General features: G+C 37.6%; 1 protein-coding gene across 1 annotated transcript in view; it reads left to right on the forward strand.

Annotated features, from left to right (window-relative positions):
* Positions 1–22166, forward strand: part of DICER1 (dicer 1, ribonuclease III) — a 69472-nt gene that overhangs the window by 26971 nt on the left and 20335 nt on the right. The window contains 11 exon segments of the mRNA XM_055288276.2: positions 1753–1921; positions 3746–4218; positions 10656–10788; positions 11721–11963; positions 12573–12727; positions 15168–15300; positions 16163–16238; positions 16954–17093; positions 20193–20372; positions 20603–20816; positions 20940–21093. Of these exon segments, the coding sequence (XP_055144251.2) occupies positions 1753–1921; positions 3746–4218; positions 10656–10788; positions 11721–11963; positions 12573–12727; positions 15168–15300; positions 16163–16238; positions 16954–17093; positions 20193–20372; positions 20603–20816; positions 20940–21093 (2070 nt within the window).

The raw sequence follows: 22166 nt of genomic DNA on the forward strand, positions 1-22166 counted from the left end.
TAGGTATTCAAATGCCATATGAAATACAAATCTTAGGACCTCTAGAACGTGCTGTGTCTGACTTCTTGAGCCAACACTATGGTGGAGAAGTAGAAGGCTGTGCTTGTGCTTTTCTCTGACCTGAGTTAGAGTGCTTCACTTGTATTGCCTAAAGGTTTTCTGAGAAGTAGAAGTAGTACGGTGTGTAAGTAAAACTGATAAGCAATCTGTTGAATAAGCATTACCTAATTCTGCAAATAAGGACTCTTTGGTTGAGTATAAATTCTGTTTGGGGTTAAGAAAAATAAGAACTATAGTATATATGTCTTTGCTAGATTTATTTTTCTTATTAAAATTATCATATGTACTTTTAGGATATTATGTGCCATTCTGGTGGTCATTTTTTATGAAAGGCATAAAAGACCCAAGGAATAATATTAGAAATGAATGAAAGTTGTGGGAGTTTTCCTTATGAGGATTTAAAAATACGTTAAAAATACAAGCGATATTTACAAATATTAAAAATTTCACACAGATATGGAAATGGATAAATTGAATGATAAAACTCCCCGTGATCAGTCTTCTCATTCTTCTTTCTGCTTCTGCGAAGTGATTGAGTTTCAATGAGTATTTTGAACACCCTTGTTCCTCATTCTGACAAATACCTAAGGGGGCAAAAGATGGAAAGATGGAAGTCTAAACCTAAAAAACAAAAGGAAAACAAACTGTAATGATAATGAAATCTATTGGCAAAATTATTTGAATATCAGCCCCTGTAGTCATTTCTTGAGACCTAACAGGCAAACATAGTACAGATTGAGCATCCCTAATCTGAAAACGCAGAATTCAAAATGCTGCAAAATCTGAAACCTTTTGAGTGCTGGTGTGATGCCACAAGTAGAACATTTCGTATCTGACCTTGTGATGAATTGAAGCCAAACTGTGGTCAAAACCTGTTTCATTCACATTATTTAAAAATATTGTGTAAAATTACCTTCAAGCTATAAGGTGTATATGAAACATAAATGAATTTCATGTTTAGACTTGGGTCCCATCCTCAAGGTACTTCATTATTTATATGCAAATATTCCAAAATCTGAAAAGTTTTGGAAATCCAAAACAGTTCAGGTCCAAAGCCTTTCAGATAAGGGCACTCAACCTGTGCAGATAAACTTGAGTACCACTTTAGGAAGGCATGTTGTGAGCCTGCCTTTTATATTGATTAGATATACAAACGGAAACTAGGAAGCTTCTTTTTGGAGTTAGACATGTAAATGGATCATAATGCTGTAGTGAATTTTTTAGAAATGAAACAAAAGGTGTTCAGGGAGGCAGTAGGGTTTGGCTGAAAGAGCCCTCAGAGGAAGGCAGTCCTGAGTTTTGTTTAGACAGAATCATGTAATGTCTTTGAACCTTCATTTCCTTCATCATCCTCCCTGTGTGTGGATTAAGTTAGAAGGTATGTAAATTCCCAGCATAATGCTTGGGGATGCAGTGGATGCTCATTTGTATTCTTTTCTTTCCCCTCTTCTCCCCTTGCCTTTTGAAAACATCTTTTAAACAATACTTTACTGGTTTATAAAATACATTATTTACTGTTGTGAAATATGGTAATATAGAAAAATAATAATTAAACACCTAAAATCTCACCCCACTGCTAACATTCGGCTTTTTTTTTTGTATCCCCTTTCTTTTTGCTTTTTGAAAAACTGTTTTTAAGTTGCATTCTCACTACTGCAGTATTGATGATACCTTTTGTTTCTTATGTTAAAGGTATACTTCTCAGCCATGTGAGATTGTGGTGGATTGTGGACCATTTACTGACAGAAGTGGGCTTTATGAAAGACTGCTGATGGAATTAGAAGAAGCACTCAATTTTATCAATGATTGTAATATATCTGTACATTCAAAAGAAAGAGATTCTACTTTAATTTCGAAACAGGTAAACATATACCAAGTAGGTATAGCGTATTAGGTTGAGTTCATTGTTACCCAGTGCACATTTATATTAAGTGTAGACTTCCCTTACTTAAGGAGCTGAGCTAGGATTCATGTCATGGTTATTTAAGTATAAGGAGTGAGTCCAATTTTTGTTTCTTTTTGGTCAGAAGAGTTAGTTCCTGCTCAAACCCTTGAAATAAACAAATTCTTCCGCAGTTTCCTAGTGTGTGTAACTGGATATGAGCCTATTGTCTCTGAGTGGTACTGCTTTGAGAAGAGATCCCTTAGGACAGTGATCCTTCCATTGTGGGCCCCACATCATCAGCAGCAGCATCTGGGTGGGGTCCTCAGGACTGAATTTTACTCTTTGCAGAGTCTTCAGTTTTGAATTTCGATAAGCCCTCCAGTAATCTGATTCATTAAAGCTTGAGAACCACTGCCCTAGAACTTTGCAACCATTTGTGAATGTTAACACTGTATTAAATGTGGGTCTTAGTTTCTCTCCTGATGATTTTTTTCTTCTCGAGCAGCAGTGCCCACATTTTTCTCAACCTTTGCATTCTTTCTTCCTTTCCTTTTCCCTTCCCTTTCCTTTCCTCTTTCCTTTTCTTTCTTCCTTTCTTTCCTGTCTTTTTTCCTCTCTCTCTCTTTCTCTCCTCTCCTCTCCTCTCCTCTTTCTGTACCTCCCCTCCCTCCCCCTCTTCCTCTTCTCCCCCGTCTTTCTCCCCTCCCCCTCCCTCTCCCCTCCCTTTTCCCCCTCCCTCTCCGCTCCCTCCTCCCCCTCCCTGCCCCCTCCCTCCTCCCCCATCTCCGCCTCCTCTCCCCCTCTTTCTCCCCCTCCTCCTCTCCCCTCCTCTGTCTCTTCCTCTCCCCTCCTCCCACCTTCCCCCTCCCTCCTCCCACCTTCCCCCTCTCCCTCCCCCTACCTTCCCCCTCTCCCTCTCCCGACCTTCCCCCTCTCCGTCTCTCCCTCTCTGTCTCTCTCCCTCTCTCCCTCTGCCTCAATTCCTCATTTACACCCTGGCCATGGATTAACTTTGGGCTCTCAATTAGAGTTGCAAGATGCAGCGCTCTGGGAGGGTCCAGGATCAGAGTCTGAATTTAGCTGAGATGTTAATGTTGAGGAGCCCTGACCTTGTGGTGGTGTTTTTATTGAAATCGGATAACAGGGGCTTTTGGAGAACTGTGACAGAGTGTGTGGAGGCTGCCCCAGTGCAGCTGTCCTAGCTCCTTTTCCACTTCCAAGCAATAAAGGCCTTTCCTACTGTTTAGAAAGAAAGAAAGAAAAATGATAATAGAGACAGCTGTGCAGTATTTTTACAACAATCTCGCCATGGCATCCAGAGGTGCTGACTGTAGATCGACCAAAATTCATCCACAGTTTCTAGTCAGTATAGTGGAAAACATATAATGCTGGAGAATATTGTACATAAAGTTCAAGGAAAACTGTACTGCTCTTCCCTGATGCCTAAAGTTAAATTACTGCGCTACATAAATTTTATGTGATTTGGCAGGAAGTAAATGACTCAGGTATAGTTCTAACTAATTACAGATCTAAAAATAAGCTTCATTAACCTCATACAATTGCATCTTTTAATTTCTGTTTGATTATTTTATTGAAAAAAGGAGATGGTTCTAGGCATATGCATACGAAATGAGCTTGAAAAGACTAGTGGCCTCTCCCCCCACCTTCAGGGACTTAATGTAAGGCTGGGTTACATTTAAGGAGCCATTTGAGAACAACTGAAATCCCAGTTAAACCCCATATGAAAATGCTAAATTATTATTATTTGGCATTAGGTTTTTTCTTTTCTTTTTTTTGTAGATACTATCAGACTGTCGTGCCGTATTGGTAGTTCTGGGACCCTGGTGTGCAGATAAAGTAGCTGGAATGATGGTAAGAGAACTACAGAAATACATCAAACATGAGCAAGAGGAGCTGCACAGGAAATTTTTATTGTTTACAGACACTTTCCTAAGGAAAATACATGCACTATGTGAAGAGCACTTCTCACCTGCCTCACTTGACCTGAAATTTGTAACTCCTAAAGTAATCAAACTGCTCGAAATCTTACGCAAATATAAACCATATGAGCGACAACAGTTTGAAAGCGTTGAGTGGTATAATAATAGAAATCAGGATAATTATGTGTCATGGAGTGATTCTGAGGATGATGATGAGGATGAAGAAATTGAAGAAAAAGAGAAGCCAGAGACAAATTTTCCTTCTCCTTTTACCAACATTTTGTGCGGAATTATTTTTGTGGAAAGAAGATATACAGCAGTTGTCTTAAACAGGTAAATCTCTAAGTTGACTCCTTTCACATGAGAACAGGGAGGCGTCCTGTGTTGTGATGTGATGTGCTGCAGCAGCTGTAAGAGCTAGCATAAGGGTTATGTAAGTGTCCTTGACTTGGCGCCATCATTGCTGATACGTCATGCTGTCCTGGGATTGACAGAGAGGATGTTTTCCAGAAGGCTGCTTTTCATATGGCTGATATTTTTTTTCCTAAAGGATGCTAATCTATTCTAATCTACCTAAAATGGAGGACAAGTATAGTCTTTAAAAAAATCAGTATACATTTAAGTAAAGCATTGTTTTATATTCAATTTTAGATTCAATTCAGATATTTATTAATCCTTAACTATGTGTTAGACATTGTGTTAAGCATTTCACACCAAGTGTTCCCCTCAGGTAGTCTTAGGATAAATTTTATCTGGGTATCATGACTAATTTTTTAATGTTGATTTTTTTCTCTTAAAAATATGGATTCAACTTTTCAAGGCTAGGTTGGGCGTGATGGGTTGTGCCTGTAATTCCAGCACTTTGGGAGCCAGAGGCAGGTAGATTGTTTGAGTTCGCAAGGGGCAACATGGCGAAACCCTGTCTCTAGAAAAAATACAAAAATTAGCCAGTGGTGGTGTATGCCTGTAGTCCCAGCTACTCGGGAGGCTGTGGTGGGAAGATGGGTTGAGCCTGGGAGGCAGAGGTTGCAGTGAGCTGAGATGGCACCACCGCACTCCAGCCTGGGCAGTAGAGCCAGACCTTGTTTCAAAAAATAAAGTTTTCAAGGCCATAGTGCAAAAAGTTTAGAACAATTGAATTTATTTTGGGTTGGTTCATAGACTGCATATTAAAATTTTGTGAATCAGAAGAGAATAAGAATGTGGGGGAAAGTTCTAAGACTATTAGCAAAGGTGATATTGAATCCAAATTTTAGGCTGTGGATTCCTACTCTTTCTCCCTTCTTCAATGAAAGATTTTTTTTCTAATTCAGAACCAGCCAGGGAGCTATACTTCAGATTTCTGTCAGGTGGTCACTTAATGTATGGTCCTTTTGGTTTGTGGATAGATACTCTTACTTTTTTCTGCCAAAAAAGGTCCTTATTTTGTACTTAAATCAATTTACTCTTCTATGAGATCCGTTAATTGGCCACAGTTGATCCCTAACTTTTCTGCAAGTAGTGATCTCTTAGGAGAAACTAAGCTTTGCTTCCTAAGGTAATTTGGGATTTTTTTTTTCTTTTTCTTTCTTTCTCTGTGTGTGTGTGTGTGTGTGTGTGTGTGTGTGTGTGTGTGCGCGCTTAACTGCTTCTGAATGTTTAGGGGTTTTAAAAACTTTTTTGAGTAACAAGAAATTGGACTCGAGGGTCGTCATCTGGCAGTTTTTAGTCTGGTAATTTTCATAGTCATTGAGCCTGATCCTTCTGATGAATACAAAGGAAAATAACTTTAGGGACAAAATTACATTTAAATCAGAATTTGAAGATTGGAAGGGGACCTCACTGACTATCTAATCCAACCCACTTATTTTTGTAAAAATGAGACAGAGCCTCAGGAGAGAGAGTGATTTGCTGTAAGTTAAATTGCTAGTCAATGGCAGGGACAATTCTAGAATCCTAATATCCTGACTCCTAGTTTCCAGTTCTATCATAGTAATGCCCCTGGGCATCACAGAACACTAAAAACCAGTGCTTTACAGCAGGAAGATTGCCAGGAGACAGACCTGGGAGAGCGTGACTAAGGAGGGATTATTTCTTAGAGCAGGGAAAAAGCATTTTGGGAGTCAAAAAAGTTTAATGCTGGCGCAGTTGTAAGCCTAGTTATGGACATACTCCCCATCTCCATTTAGGATTGTATAAGGATTAAATAAATTTTCTGGGGCTTGGAGAGAAGAAATGGGGGTGTATTTTCTGCCTTCCCCCTGTTTTCTGCATGTATTTTTAGGTAAAGATGTGCCAGTTTTTACTGCAGGAATATTAGCCTGAAAAGGTTTATCCAGAATCAGTCAGTTACTTCCTATTGACTTTAAGGATCAGGTTAATTGTGATCAACTTTCATAAAATGTGACTGGAACTTAGTGCTGTATGATGAATCAAGAGTGGTCTGAGGGTTGACTTTATGAGCAGCTAATTAAATATACAATAGAGGTCTTGTTCCAGTAAGCTTTTTAATAAGCTTAGGAAAACTTCCTGAAATCCAGATTCTTTCCTTCCATCAATTTAATGGGAGGAAAAACCCTTCTATAGTGAATAGTTTCATGGGCATATAAGCTATTGTAATGTACATGCAGTTTTCTACTCTCCTAATTAAAAAAAATAAATCACAGCCACTTCTATATGTAGTGTAGGTATGTGCACAGTCTTATGTTTATGGGTTTCTTTGTACCTTATATTTACATAGGGGTTTATAAGTTACTTTTATATATATTTAAGACATATACACAACACTCCATGGGGGAGGAAAGTAGATGTTCTTTCCATATTACAGAGGAAGAAAACAAGCATCAGTGTGTGACCTTCCCCAAATTACACACATATCAAGTGGCAGAAAATGGCTTCCAGTCTCAAGTCTAGTGTTCTTTTCACCATGTAATATACTAGTATTTTGTGATATTGGCATTGGACAAATCTGGGTTCACATCCTGTCTCTTCCCCTCCCCCTTTTTTTCCTAATAACTTTTTATTTTGGAATAATTTGAGATTTACAGAAAAGTTGCAAAAATGGTACAGAGAGTTCTCATATGCCCCTCACTTAGTTTCCCCCATTGATGTTATCTCATGTCAGTGTTTGTCACAACTAGGAAAACTAACATTGGCCCATTACTATTAACTGCAGACTTTATTTGGATTTTGACAGCTTTTCTACTAATGTCCTCTTTTTTAAAAAAAAATTTTTATTTTTTTCTAACCACTAGACAGTAAGGGATAATGTCTTCTTTAATCCAAGGTGTCATATCACATTTAGTTGTCAGTGTCTACCCAGTTTCCTCTGGTCTGTCACAGTTTTCGCAGTTTCCGTCTTGTTTTTGATGACCTTGACAGTCTTCAGGAGTACAGGTCAGGTATTTGGTGAATGCCCCTCCATTTGGGTTTTTCTTATGTTCTCAGGGTTGGACTGGGGTGATCGGATATGGAAGAGTACCATGGAGGTGACCTGCTCTCCTAGTCACATTATATCAGGGGGCTCTCATGGTATCAACCATGAAACGTCACTCATCATGTTCAACTTCATCAATGGATTGTGATAGTGTTTGTCTGCTTTCTCTACTGTAAAGTTACACTTTTTCCCTTTTCTTACTCTGTTTGGAAGGAAGTCTCCAAGCCTAGCCCACCCTGGTATGGAGGGATTAATCTCCACTTGCTGGAGAGGGATATATCTATATATATTTGGAATTCTTCTGTAAGGAAAACTAGTTTATCCTTTTTATGTAACTATCTACTTATATTTGTTAATTGAATCATGTATTTCAACTGGTGGTTTCATGTTTATTTTATACTTTGGGCCATAATCCAATACTATGTTATTTATTTGTTGCTCAAATTGTTCCAACTGTGGCCACTGGGAGCTCTTTGAGGTTAGCTCCCGTGTCCCTTTGACATACCCTCATCCTTTTGTTTTTGAGCACTTTCTTTGTGATACCACAGGGTGCCCTGGGCTCTTGTATTTCTCCCTGCCTGGCCCTAGAATCAGCCATTTTGCCAAGGAGACTTGGTTTGTTTTCTACCCACTTTTTGGATGTATATTTTGTGAAAGTTACTTAACTTTTAAAAGTTTCAATATGTTCATTCGTAAAATGGAAATAATACCTCCGTCTCTTACTGGCTTGTTGGTAAGAGACTTTGTATTAAAAATGGCAGTTTTATCAGCTGGCACACAGTGGATGCTAATTCTTCAGCCGCTTATGCACGCATCTAGGGAGTGCAGTATCAGTATGCTATTTATGTAACTGTCAGTGATCTTTTTTTAGTGAGATCATAGAGGAATTATATTTGGTTTTCTCCACATTGACAAGAAAGTATAAGGAGTAAGGGATACTGTTAAAGGAATTGTTGATAATGTATTTCAATAACCTGGCAGAAGTTTCAAATAATGTGTTTATATCTTTGAATTTCTTCTCCTCTTATGGTTGTCTGCATTAGTTAGCATGTTTATTCAGATCACAATTTTCTGTAATACATCTATTAGTTTTCTGAACCTACCATACATATTTCCTATTTTTGATTATGTTATTTTCATTCTAATTGGGGAGAATTAGATGTACATATACACACAAAGTGTAGGCTATGAACTGGCGCCAGACTTTACCTATATCATGAGTTAAGTACAGAGATTGAGAAGAAGCATTTAGAAACTCTTAGAGCAGTTTGACAGTAATTTTATATCTGCTGAATACGATAAAATTGATGCTTGAATTTTAATGCTTTTTAAATTTCATTTTCTTAGTCATTCACTTTTATGAAATTCTACAAAACTGTCTCTGATGGATTGGAAATTTAAAAAGAAAAGCTGGTTCTTCGCTGCAGATCGTTTCAGAAACACTGTGCATTAGGGAACACTGTACTTACTTTATCAAACAGCTTGCTGGTGAACAGCTTGTATAAACTCAGTATAAAAACCAAAAGAAACAAATAATACTTTGTCTTATTTTTTCTGTGGTGTTACGAACTCCTTAAGCAGTTTGCACTGTCCATTGTCCTCTGGGAGTTCACATGTGACTGCCTGGCTTTGTTTTCCCTGAAGCCTGTAGCTTTGTCCTGGGTACTGGTTAGGCATGGCCGAGATTCACCAAGTAGAGAAATACATTTTTCTCTCTAAGCATTATTAGCATAGGTATATCCCATGTAATTATTGCTTACAAGAGATTTTATTTATTGTGCCTGTTGTCTCTTCTGTTCTCTGTGGTTTTGATATGGGTTTCATTAAGGAAAAATGAATTGACTGTTGTTGCCTCTGTTTCTTAGCTAATTGAAGTCTGCCAGATGGATAATTTATAATTTTGGCAAAGTAAAATACATTCTTTGCCTAATTAACAGTAACTTAAAACACATTCTAAATCTCTATTCTATTCAAACTGATGCTTATTTATATAAAATTTGGAAGTATGTATTATTTCTAAGGTGATTTATTTTGTATTTTAGACTTTTGGGCATGTTATTTGTTTGCATGTAACACTGCTTTCTGTTACATCTTAAGTTTATTAAAATAATTAAACACACCTTGGAACATAATAAGGAAGCCTCTGATTCTGAATATTTAAGTACTTGAACTGTAGAACTTGAACTACAAGCTGTAGTTTGTAGACTCCCAAACTAACCTAGACACGCAAGTGTTGTGCCGATTGGGATCAAGAGAGATTCTAGATGGCCACTTCCAGCTCTTTATTATTAGTCTGTTTCATGTATTTTTTTTAAAAAGAATGATTTGACTTAAAAATGCAATTTTCTATTTGGAATTTATACTATGTAGTATGACTTCAGAGAAACCATGTGGAATCGCTTATGTCAGGTGTGGAACCATTTATCCCGTGTGCTGAGTTTTTGAATGTGGATATTTCCAAAATAGCTGTAATGGCAGCACTAACTGTTAACCTTCTGCACCTGTGTAATGTGATCCCGTCCTGTAGCTCTTTGCCATTTCTTAGCTAGAAGGCCAGCTTTCAGTTACGGGCACTCTGGGTTAATACAGAGGAGCAGGCAGGAAGAGAGACAGAGCTCAGGAATCTCCTCTTTCATGACAGGGAAGGGTGGGGATGCCTTGCCATTTCTGTGCCCTGTACTATGCTGTGCAGAATTTTGGTCAGTGGCCTGGGGACAAGAAAGCATCAGGAATTGAGAGGATACAACATTTCTTTCCCATGGGCTCTGCTTCTAATGATATCAGGTGGTAGGATAAGAGGAAAAGAAATCGCAGCTGGAACTCTTGTCACATTTGTGGGGGGTGAAGGTTTCCTTTGATGTTGGGCTCACTGGTCCTTTCTGTATAAGCACAGTAGGGCCTGCAGCTCAAGCTGTGCGTGGTCTAGAGAAGGGTGTTGAGAGAGGAGCGAGTGGAACTGGTAGAGGGATGAGTTGAGCTTTTTTCATTGGACGTCCTGTCCCGAGGCCAAGATCTATGAGGATCCATGTTTCTCTCTGACTAGCTCAGTCTCATCCTGGGCCACATTTCTATTAAGTCACCGTCGCCAAATCAGCTGTTGGAGGTAACGTGACCATTTCATTTGTCAGTACAAACCAATCTTGTATTTGGCATTATAAGTACTTGGTCCACAGATCTATGTGGTGAAGAGTGACAGTGACTTCTGTTTAAGCAAGTTGGGAAAAAAGGACCAAGACCGTTTTGTTAGGTATGTTGGCAAAAAATGCATGTACTTCCATTTTAAAGGAGGCTTTAAAAACAAAAGTTTATTTTCTCTCAGCAACATTTAACTTTCAAATGTGTATAATTTTCTTAGATTGATAAAGGAAGCTGGCAAACAAGATCCAGAGCTGGCTTATATCAGTAGCAATTTTATAACTGGACATGGCATTGGGAAGAATCAGCCTCGCAACAAACAGATGGAAGCAGAATTCAGAAAACAGGAAGAGGTAACTTAAATCAAAATAAGTGTACAATAACAGTTTTCAGGACATATACAGACAAAGTGCCCACAGGGTCTCCCTTTTTTCATAGTTCTCCAGAATTATTATTATTTTTTGTATTATAGAATACTTCTTCATATATTAGACCAGCTGTCCCCATGAGGTAGCTGTATAGTGATTTATATGCTCAGAATTAGAATAGCTATCTGGCAAACCAATTTTATGTCTTAGTTGCCATCAACTTATTTTCTGTGATTGGATTGATGTCACACAACTGCATTTCATGGAAAGACAAAGCATGTATGACCTTAACTCTTGTACATTCCGTATGACTATGAATTAACAAACTGAAATCTTTTCCTAGAAAGTGTTTTCTTTTTTTCATTTAAAGGCCTATTTTGTTTGAATTCTTAAAAAAAAAAAAAAACAGCACTATATTTTATAGATTTTAGCTTATGTATTTTTGTGCTTTGTAAGGTCTTAATACAGGAAACAGCATTGTAAAGATGCTAAAACCTAATACCATGTTCTGGCTTGTACACAAAAACCTATTTAAAGTTTATTATTTAACTTAAAATTAGCAGAATAATTCCTGTTGAAGGCCTTTTCTACATTGTAGCTTTTTGATAATTTCCAAATTTGGAGAGTCCAGGAGCCGGTCTGATAGATCTAACTGTCTGAAAACTAGCTTATGTTACCATTTAATTTATCCTGAATTGGAGAGTCTCATTAAATCAGTTTCTTTGTCCATGTTTCCATGCCTCCTGAGTTTTCTGTGATACTGTCATCTTCTTTAGCCTGGCCTTAAGGATTTAGAATGCCCAAGAGCATGTGTGTCAGAAATGGCAGTTGTCATTTACTTTTACTATGTTTTTGTTTGTTTGTTTGTTTTGGAAATTTTCTTAGAAGTGCTTTTCTTGGTGGATTTTTTTTTTCAGGTACTTAGGAAATTTCGAGCACATGAGACCAACCTGCTTATTGCAACAAGTATTGTAGAAGAGGGTGTTGATATACCAAAATGCAACTTGGTGGTTCGTTTTGATTTGCCCACAGAATATCGATCCTATGTTCAATCTAAAGGAAGAGCAAGGGCACCTATCTCTAATTATATAATGTTAGCGGATACAGACAAAATAAAAAGTTTTGAAGAAGACCTTAAAACCTACAAAGCTATTGAAAAGGTAAGATCAACAGATTAACATGTGCTGGCAGTTCGGGAAAAAAAATTAATATGGTTTATTTGTTATTCTTTGTATCCACAGAAACAGATAATGAGTTTTATCTACAGGCAGTAATCTCAAAAGAGGTGTACCCTGTGTACATTGTAAGGAAGTTGAGAATGATTACAAAGACCCAGCAGTGTTATACAAAGTGTTTGAAAGGGCACAATAAGATAACAGTGAAAATGATCATCACATATGTTATTGGGGATGAATGGGAAATTGCATTGCAAATATGGACAGTAACTGTTGACTGCTTAAGTTATTGAGTGATTGGAAAATGATGACATGGTAGTTACATTCAGAAGGACTGACAGTCACCTGTGTGTGTGTGTCTGTGTAGGCACGGTACAGTATAGACTTGGTACCATACGGTAAGGGTCTCCATATGATTGGAACTAGGAGGGATTCATTGGAAGAAGGTGTCTGCAGCAGGTGACTTTGGAGTATTGAAGTATGTTTAGGAGAGAGAGAGATTTTCAAGAGAGTTTTTTCTGTAGGTACAGAGGCAGACAGCATTCGGCAAAGAAGATGTGTTTTCATCATAAGTTCTGTTTTTTAAATGTTCAGATCTTGAGAAACAAGTGTTCCAAGTCGGTTGATACTGGTGAGACTGACATTGATCCTGTCATGGATGATGATGACGTTTTCCCACCATATGTGTTGAGGCCTGACGATGGTGGTCCACGAGTCACAATCAACACGGCCATTGGACACATCAATAGGTATGGCATCATATAATTTGTGTGGAAAACCTGGGAATGTTGAACAGTTTAAGTCTAAACCTGTACATTTTGTATTGTTTACATTTTGCGGTTACCAGTCTTCACTTAGACTTGCCATATTTTCGATAAAGAAAAGTTACTTTTTTTCATTTTTTTTTTAATCAAAAGGCAAAAACAGTGTCGTGCAGCAATAAAAGTTCAGTATTCCTTGGCAAGGCTAACATAATGAAGGCATTTTAAATTAGGTTTAATTTAATTTTATAATTCTCACCAATTTTTTTCTAAATCCTGAAATTTTTTGTTTTGTGCCATAACCATTGGGTAATGTTGAATTTTCCCCTAGCAATAAAGTAAGATTGTGATAAACTAATTTATATTTTTGGGTACATTGTAATTTACTTTGTCCAGAGCTGATAATAAAATTTCTAAGAGCTAAGAAGAGCAGATGCATTCCTGGATTATATATCAGGATAATTTCTATTCAGAGACAAAAGAGCAAGTATAAGATTTTCTTTGTAACCTTTTATTTTGAAACAGTTTCAAGCTTTAAAGTGTTGTAAGAATACTAGAATTTCGCATATGCCTTTCACCCAGACACCAAGAGAGACTCATTCAGTTTCATGAGAATGTTCTTTGTAGCCAGAGGATCCACCTTAGAGTCAGGAGTTGTCCTCAACTCCTATTGTCACATCTTCCTAGTCTCCTTCAATCTGGAACCGTTCTTTAGTCTCTCCTTGACTTTAATGACCTTGAAACTTTGGGAGATAGATAGGCTGTCATTTTGTAGTCTGACTCTCAGTCTGGGTTTGTCTGATATTTTCTTATGATGAGACCCAGGTTACAAGTTTTTGGGCAGCACATCACTGAAATGATGGTGTCTTCTCCTCATCCTAGCTTACCAAGTTGCACACCATGTTGATTTGTGCCCTTACCGGTGGTAACTTAGATCACTTGAGTGAAGTCTGCCAGTTTTCTCTATTGTAAAGTTCCCTTTCACCTCTTTTATAATTAGTAAATATTTCATGGGGAGATACTTTGAGACTGTATAAAATTTGTTCCTTTTCCCAGTTTGACTCATTAGTGTAAGCATTCTTTGATATTTCTGGCCCAAATTGATTATTACTATGATGGCTACTAAATGATGATTTTCTAACTCCATTATTTCTGTATTTATTAGTTGGCATTCTACCATCCATTTCTTCTCTCCATTTATTCATTCTTATATTATCATTTTTTAATGTCAGCGTGAACTTATGGACTCCTGTTTATTTAATGGGTTATAATCTATCATTATCATTTACTATTTTTTTTGTTGTTAAAATTGTTTCATATTTGGCCAGTGGGAACCCCTTAAAGCTGGTTTCTGTGTCTTTTTAACATCTCACTATTATTCCTTGAACACTTCCTTGTTTTATGGCACGGGACATTCTAGACTGCCCCAGCCTTGATGTTGGCAGTTTCCTCAAATTTAGTGGAGAAAAAGTTGCGGTTAGAAACGAAGAACTGGATACGAGGTTTATTCATTGCTACTGGGGTGTTGCTGCTGCCAGGCTTTTTAGTGGACAGAGCTAGAATGTTTGTTTGTTGATGTTTACATCTGTATTTGTTTCAGTGTCTATCTGTTGATATCTCTATTTTCAGTGTGACACTAGAGGTTCATTCTAGATTTCCTCTTTTCTGTCTTTGTACCTCCTTTCTCTAATAATCAGAAGTTTGGCTCCCATTGTCCTCAAAATAATTAGTGTTCAGTCTTCCTGTATGTAGCCAGTGTCCCTGCTCTGTAGGGCTGCAACTGTGGTTAGGTGCCCTTGCTGCACAGGTCGCAACCTCACAGGGCTGCTGCCCATTCCAGCACCCTCCTCATGTGGGTCCTGTCCCAGCATCCCTTTCTGGGCTAGCATTCTGCCCTGCTCCAACCTTCCCTGGTGCTGTTGCTCAGTGAGCTGCTAGTTCTACTGTCCTTTTTGTGTCAGCACTGGGCTGTCCCACCCTCTTCTGATGCCTTCCTTACACATGTGCTGGTAGTTGGTGGCAAACTAAGATGATTAAGGAAAAAACGTTGGCAGTATGTTTTCTTACTGGATTCTGAACAATACTTTGTGCTCTATTATGGTAACACTTGACACATGTTGCCATTTACATTCAAAATTCAATTTAAAATAAAATAAAAAATGGAGTTTCATATTTGTACTTGTCACATTTCAGGTGCTTACCAGCCACTGCCCTGTTGGGCATCGAAGATATAGAACATCTTTGCAGAAGTTCGGTTAGACAACACTGTTCTGTCTTATTCAAAGTTTGAAGCAGTGAAGTTTAAATGCCACATATAAATACAAATTCAGTAGAGGGGAAGAGGCACGTGACAAATCAAACTCGAGGCTGTAAATATCAATATTTTCTCAGTTGTAGATTCAGCCTCAGAATTTCTTTTTCTTCACAGATACTGTGCTAGATTACCAAGTGATCCGTTTACTCATCTAGCTCCTAAATGCAGAACCCGAGAGTTGCCTGATGGTACATTTTATTCAACTCTTTACCTGCCAATTAACTCACCTCTTCGAGCCTCCATTGTTGTAAGTTTAGAAGAAGAAATGATTGTTATCTTTTAAAATATGTCATTAGTGGATTTTTTTCAGCTTTTCTAAGACTTGCAAGTTATAGGTAAATTTGATTTTAAAATCTACTTTCATGAGCAGGAGCCTTGTGTTGACAGACCAAAAATAAAAATAAAAACTTTCAAAAGTAGATTTATAGATCTCTTTTGTAGTCATCTACATGTTCATATTTGTAATAGACTGTCTAATTTACAGATACTTAGAACTGGACTAGGTGATCTCTGAAGTTTCTTCTAAGGTGTTACTAACATGCACATTTTTGACAGAATCATTCAACTGTGGCTTAGACACTTAGAGTGATATAAAACTTATTATAGATCGTTGTGTTGTCCTAGTTATTTTGTTGGTGACTCAAAAATCTGCTTTTTGTAAATACTGTTCTTGGTCTCAGTACTGATTTCCAAATATTCCAAGGTGACTAATTTCTATTGCACATAAAAAGCTGCTCAATACTATTAATGTTATAGCTATGTTTTGATAAATCTTTCTTTTTGTTACATATTTATTGATTAGTAAAAATAAGATACTTTAAAATCTTACTGAAAAATTTAAATTCATCAAAATTGTAAACTCTTAATTATGACTTAGTTTTTACTAGGCAGGACTTTTAAAGATGAATATTTCAAATATGGAGATCAGAATTTTTAAAAACTTGCTGGAATTTTTGAAAATAAAGAATTTTGTTTTGGTGAATTGAACTTTAAAGAAAACCTTAGAACAGAATTTAAAGATGTTGGGGCAGTGGTTTCATAGGTGTTTCATGTGCTAGAGGTAATACAGCGATGTGCATATACAATGGAAAGGTTTTTGTTATTTTCAGGGTCCACCAATGAGCTGTGTACGATTGGCTGAAAGAGTTGTAGCTCTCATTTGCTGTGAGAAACTGCACAAAATTGGTAAGGATGTTTGAAAAGCATATACAAATAAAAATAAATTGCAACCATTGTAAAAAGAAAAGCATATAGAGGACTTTATAGATCTCTAAGGATTTTGTAGAGCTATTCACTTGCTGCTCTTAATGTGCTTTGGTGAATATAAACGTAAGTGTTAGTAACTTGAAGATCCTACAGTGTTTTGGGAGCTCTTTGTTTTCCATAGCTTGACTGCAAACAACTGTCATTTATTTGCTCTCTTTAATGACTCCTTTTAAATACATAAAGGTCTTTTCATAATTGTTGAATCATGCACCATGAACACTTGTGTTTTAATATGTCAGTCTCTCAAATTAGTCTATACTAGTATAGAAATTAATCCTTTTTTAAAAAATGAACTCAGTTTCTTTTTTTTTTTTTCCTCAATCCTGCTCCTTCTGTATAAGTAGACCCATTTTCTATGGCCATTTTATTTAGCATTGATATGTGCTGATGTCATGTTTAGATGTTTTTGTTTCTGAACCTTAGAACAGAATTGGCAGTCCTGCTCATATTGGAATATATGGATGCCAAAATAGACTTTGCCTGAAGTGTGAATCTGATTACTTTTACATTGTGAAAGGCAAAGGTGCTTTAGTTTCCATTACTTTTCCAGGTCCTTCTAACGTAGTTCTGTTCTAGATTCTTTACTAATTAATTAGGCAAAATCTGGATTGTGTTAATTCTTTAAATTTCTTAGGCGAACTGGATGACCATTTGATGCCAGTTGGGAAAGAGACTGTTAAATATGAAGAAGAGCTTGATTTGCATGATGAAGAAGAGACCAGTGTTCCAGGAAGACCAGGTTCCACGAAACGAAGGCAGTGCTACCCAAAAGCAGTTAGTATTGGTTAGAACAGAGTAAAAACCTAGCATTTCTGACTTCGTTTTCTGCTACATCAAATCTCAGTTCCTCTGCTTGGCTGGCTTCCCATACCCTTGCAGTTTGGCCCACTCTGGATCTCAGCTCCTTTCTCCGATTCACAGCTTCTCTCAGATCAGCCTTTTTCCTTCCTAATGTAGACTGTGCTCTTCCACTTCAGAGGTTGCTTTTGTTTTTCTTCTCAAAAGGATTCTTGGACCCATCTGTCATATTCTATCCAGAATGAGATTATTTCATTTAAATAGACATTCTTCGTTTCATTCAGTTTAGTGGTGTGATTCTTGTTTTACTTACGATTTGGGGCTAAGACAGAAGAGGATTTGTATGATAAAATAAGCAAGTGAAAAGATGCCCTCTCAAGATGACAGGTACACTGGAAGGTAGAAGCACAAATATCTGTCAGGGGTTATGTCAGATTCCCAATGTGGGCCATTTTTTTTTCCGTGGAGTGTTTCCAGCTCAATCTGTGGGCATCGTAGCAGAGTTCACACATGAAAGCATCTCTAAATCTGACTTCTAGTGATAGACAAACTTGGCTGACGTATTTTTTTTAATATTTGTTAATATTTTTACCTCATAAGAACCCCAAGCAAAAGCAGAATTTTGCTGTGTGTAGTAGTCCCGCTTACCCTTGGAGGGTATGTTCCAAGACCTGCATGGAAACTGCAGATAGTACCCATCCTCCAGCAGCTCAACGTTGTTTCATTAGAATGTTGACAAGGAAAAAAAAATTCAGTCCCAGCCAGGGCCACTGTCTCTATGTGGAGTTGGCACATTCTCCTCATGTCTGCTTACTCCAGTTTCCTACTACATCCCAAAGCTGTGCACATCAGGTGAACTGGCGTGTCTGCGCTGCCCCACTGTGAGTGAGCATGGGGATGCATGTGCGTGTGCCCTGCCACTGAGTGGTGTCCTGTCTGGGATGGGTTCCCGCATGGGGCCCTGAGCTGCCAGGATAGACTCTGGCACCCTTGGCCCTTAACTGGAATAAGTGGGTGAATAATCATCTTCCTTGTTTTTATTCATCTTTCTTAAGTGTATCTATAGCTCATATTTATTTTAATGCTTAATATTAAAAGTGTTTTTTTAATTTAGAAATTTGGTGATGTTTTTGTGATCAGAAATATGCTGGAGGAATTTAACTGGTTTATGTCAATTAGCCTGTGGGAAAATTGGTTTCTTTCTACCAGTTGGTTGTTTCCCTTAGCCAGTTTCTAAGAACCTGCCGAAGACATTAAGTGAGGACTTATAGCATATATTATGCTTTTTAAAATATGTTTGTACATATTTATGATAGTTTAAGATATAAATTAGGCACAGTAATAACAAAATAGAACAATTGTAACCATATACTGTAATAAAAGTTATGTAAATATGGTCTCTCTCAAAATACTGTACTGTACACACCTATTATTGGACCGTGACTGATCTCAGGTTACTGAAACCATAGAGGCTGCAGATAAGCGGGGACTGCTGTGCCTGTATCTTAACCTAAATATGTGTTTCTTTGGTTTTGCTTATGCAGTTTTACCAAGTTTTTGCTTTATAAAATTTTGCACCCAGCTTAGCATTTTCAAGATTCAGAATCGGCCGGGCGCGGTGGCTCAAGCCTGTAATCCCAGCACTTTGGGAGGCCGAGGTGGGTGGATCACGAGGTCAGGAGATCGAGACCATCCTGGCTAACACAGTGAAACCCCGTCTCTACTAAAAAATACAAAAAATTAGCCGGGCGTGTTGGCGGGCGCCTGTGGCCCCAGCTACTCGGGAGGCTGAGGCAGGAGAATGGCGTGAACCCAGGAGGTGGAGGTTGTGGTGAGCCGAGATCGCGCCACTGCACTCCAGCCTGGGGGACAGAGAAAGACTCCGTCTCAAAAAAAAAAAAAAAAAAGATTCAGAATCATGTTAGTTTCTAAAAAATCATGAATGTTACCCATTTTCCCAAAATGCATGTTTCCCTCATACCAGATTTTCACGGGAGACTAGTTTCATGTGATAAAGTCATTAATGATAAGTGTTTCGAAAAGCATAGTATTGGCTGGGTGTGGTGGCTCACACCTGTGATCCCAGCATTTTGGGAGGCTGAGGCAGGAGGATCACTTGAGGCCAGGAATCCGAGACCAGCCTGGTCAACATAGTGAGACCCTGTCTCTACAAAAAAAGAAAAGCATAGTACTGCCTGGCATCCTGTTTAATTAATAGATACATTCTTTATTTTCTGATTCTCTATTAAATATAACTGTCTCTTTTACCAGCATTTTTGTACATTTTAACTGCAGATGCAGTTCTTTTTCATTGAACCTCAGGAACTGCAAGACCATAATCTGAAGGATTGTGTTAATATTGAAAGCCTAGCAGCAATCTCCATTTAATTATGGTTCACTCACATAATGAAGTAGCCATTACAAATGATGATATTGGCTCATATTGACTCTGACAGATATTCTCTTTACAGTAACGGGATAAAAATCAGGCTATCTCACAAACACAGACACACACATACCCTAATATACACCAGTGTTGTGTGATTTTATTTGTATTGAAAAATATAAATGTATATATGTTTCTATATATTTATACATAGAAAAAGAGTCTAGGAATTATACAGTGTATCCAAATGTTAATTAAGGCTGTCTTTGAGTGATAGGATTATATGTGATTTTTTAAAAATTTGCCTAACTTCATTTTCTGATACTCTACAGTTAGTACATAAAAAGCCCAAGGAAGAGATGAGTTTTCTTGTCAAAAGAAATAGATCAAATGAATAGTATTTTTAAAAAGACCCTACAGTGTTGGATTGTTTTATATATAATTTTGGTGTTAGCTATATAGTCAACAGTGCATTATAATGTATGTGAACTTGGGCCACTATCAGCAGCCCTGGCCTGACTTACCCAGCAGGGTTAAGTAATTAAGAGGAGATGTCATGCCTTGGGTGTTTTCTTAGCTTTTTCTCATCAGCTTTTAGTAAAGCCAGAATTAATTTGTTTTCTTGCTGACATCTGGAAAAGAGGCTAATATGCTTGAGCATGATGCTGAATTTTCCTTTCCAACTCTAGATTCCAGAGTGTTTGAGGGATAGTTATCCCAAACCTGATCAGCCCTGTTACCTGTATGTGATAGGAATGGTTTTAACTACACCTTTACCTGATGAACTCAACTTTAGAAGGCGGAAGCTCTATCCTCCTGAAGATACCACAAGATGCTTTGGAATACTGACAGCCAAACCCATACCTCAGGTAGATATTTCATAATGACTACTTATGTCAAAAACGTCTTGCTTAGGAAAAGGAAGAAAGAAAAAACTAGTAGTAAGTACCTTTTGTTACCTCAGTATGTTTAATATTTAAAGATTAAGGTGCCTCTTCTATTTCTCCACTAGAAAGCATCATTTCTCTTCTGAAGTTAACTGTAATGGAATAAAATACCTGTTAATTTTGAGGGGTGCTTTACGTTTCCTTTTGCTAAGATTCCACACTTTCCTGTATACACACGCTCTGGAGAGGTTACCATATCCATTGAGTTGAAGAAGTCTGGTTTCATGTTGTCTCTACAAATGCTTGAGTTGATTACAAGACTTCACCAGTATATATTCTCACATATTCTTCGGCTTGAAAAACCTGCTCTAGAATTTAAACCTACAGACGCTGATTCAGCATACTGTGTTCTACCTCTTAATGTTGGTAAGAAAAAAATCTCTTACTTTGATAACTCTAAATTAGACACATATACAAATATACAGCTTAGGTATGAAACTTACCTGTATCATGTTTTAACAAGCTAAAGAGTCGTTTTTCTCTTCTAAGTTAATGACTCCAGCACTTTGGATATTGACTTTAAATTCATGGAAGATATTGAGAAGTCTGAAGCTCGCATAGGCATTCCCAGTACAAAGTATACAAAAGAAACACCCTTTGTTTTTAAATTAGAAGATTACCAAGATGCCGTTATCATTCCAAGGTAGGTATTTAAATGGAAAGGAAAATGGTGGTGATACTTGGTTTTTAAAGATGCACTAGGTCGGGCGCAGTGGCTCACGCCTGCAATCCCAGCACTTTGGGAGGCCAAGGCGGGCAGATCACGAGGTCAGGAGATTGAGACCATCCTGGCCAGCATGGTGAAACCTCGTCTCTGCTAAAAATACAAAAAATTAGCCAGGCGTGATGGTGCACGCCTGTAGTCCCAGTTACTCAGGAGGCTGAGGCAGGGCAATCACTTCAAGCTGGGAGGCGGAGACTGCAGCGAGCCGAGATCGCTCCACTGCACTCCAGCCTGGAGACACAGCAAGACTCTGTCTCAAAAAAAAAAAAAAAAAAAAAAAAAAAAATTATTCACATGGGAATATAAGTGGGCTGTGACTTTAGCATTGTAATTACTAATAGGAAATATGTTAGTTAGTCAGGCATGGTGATGCGTGCTGTAATCACAGCTACTCAGGGCTGAGGTGGGAAGATTGCTTCAGCCCAGGATTTCTAGGCTGTGCAGTAAGCTGTGATCACACCACTACACTCCAGCCTGGGCAACAGATCAGGGGGAAAAGAAAGAAACTCTTAAGGTCGACCCATTCTCTCCAGTTTACTTGCTTAAAAAATAATACCTAAAGCGTTGTAGATAAGGAATTTTCCTTTGTAAAGGGTCAGATAATCTAATGTTGATAGGCTTTCTTCTTAAAATCTTCATCTTTTTAGTCTCCAGAGTCTTATAGAATTTGATTATAGATAATGATTTCATTTCTTAAAATTTTCATAAGGAATATTAAGCTCTGTGAAAATAGTAAATCCAGAATGATTTTTTTCCTTATTTTATAAAAATTTAGGGAATGGAGTTTTGGGGCAATAAAAACAGGCAGTTTTCAAATAATTATAATACTAGTTGTAATTCAATCTTTGATTTTTTTTTTTTTTGCACCTCAAAACCATATTTTAAATGTTATTTATCAGGATTATCACTGTCATAGATGATGCAGTAATACGTTTTATATGACAAGTGTCTTTAATGTTTAGCATTAGTAATATACAAAGTATTTACTCTGT

This window comes from Symphalangus syndactylus, chromosome 8, assembly GCF_028878055.3.
Source record: "Symphalangus syndactylus isolate Jambi chromosome 8, NHGRI_mSymSyn1-v2.1_pri, whole genome shotgun sequence".
NCBI classification, from domain to species: Eukaryota; Metazoa; Chordata; class Mammalia; order Primates; family Hylobatidae; genus Symphalangus; species Symphalangus syndactylus.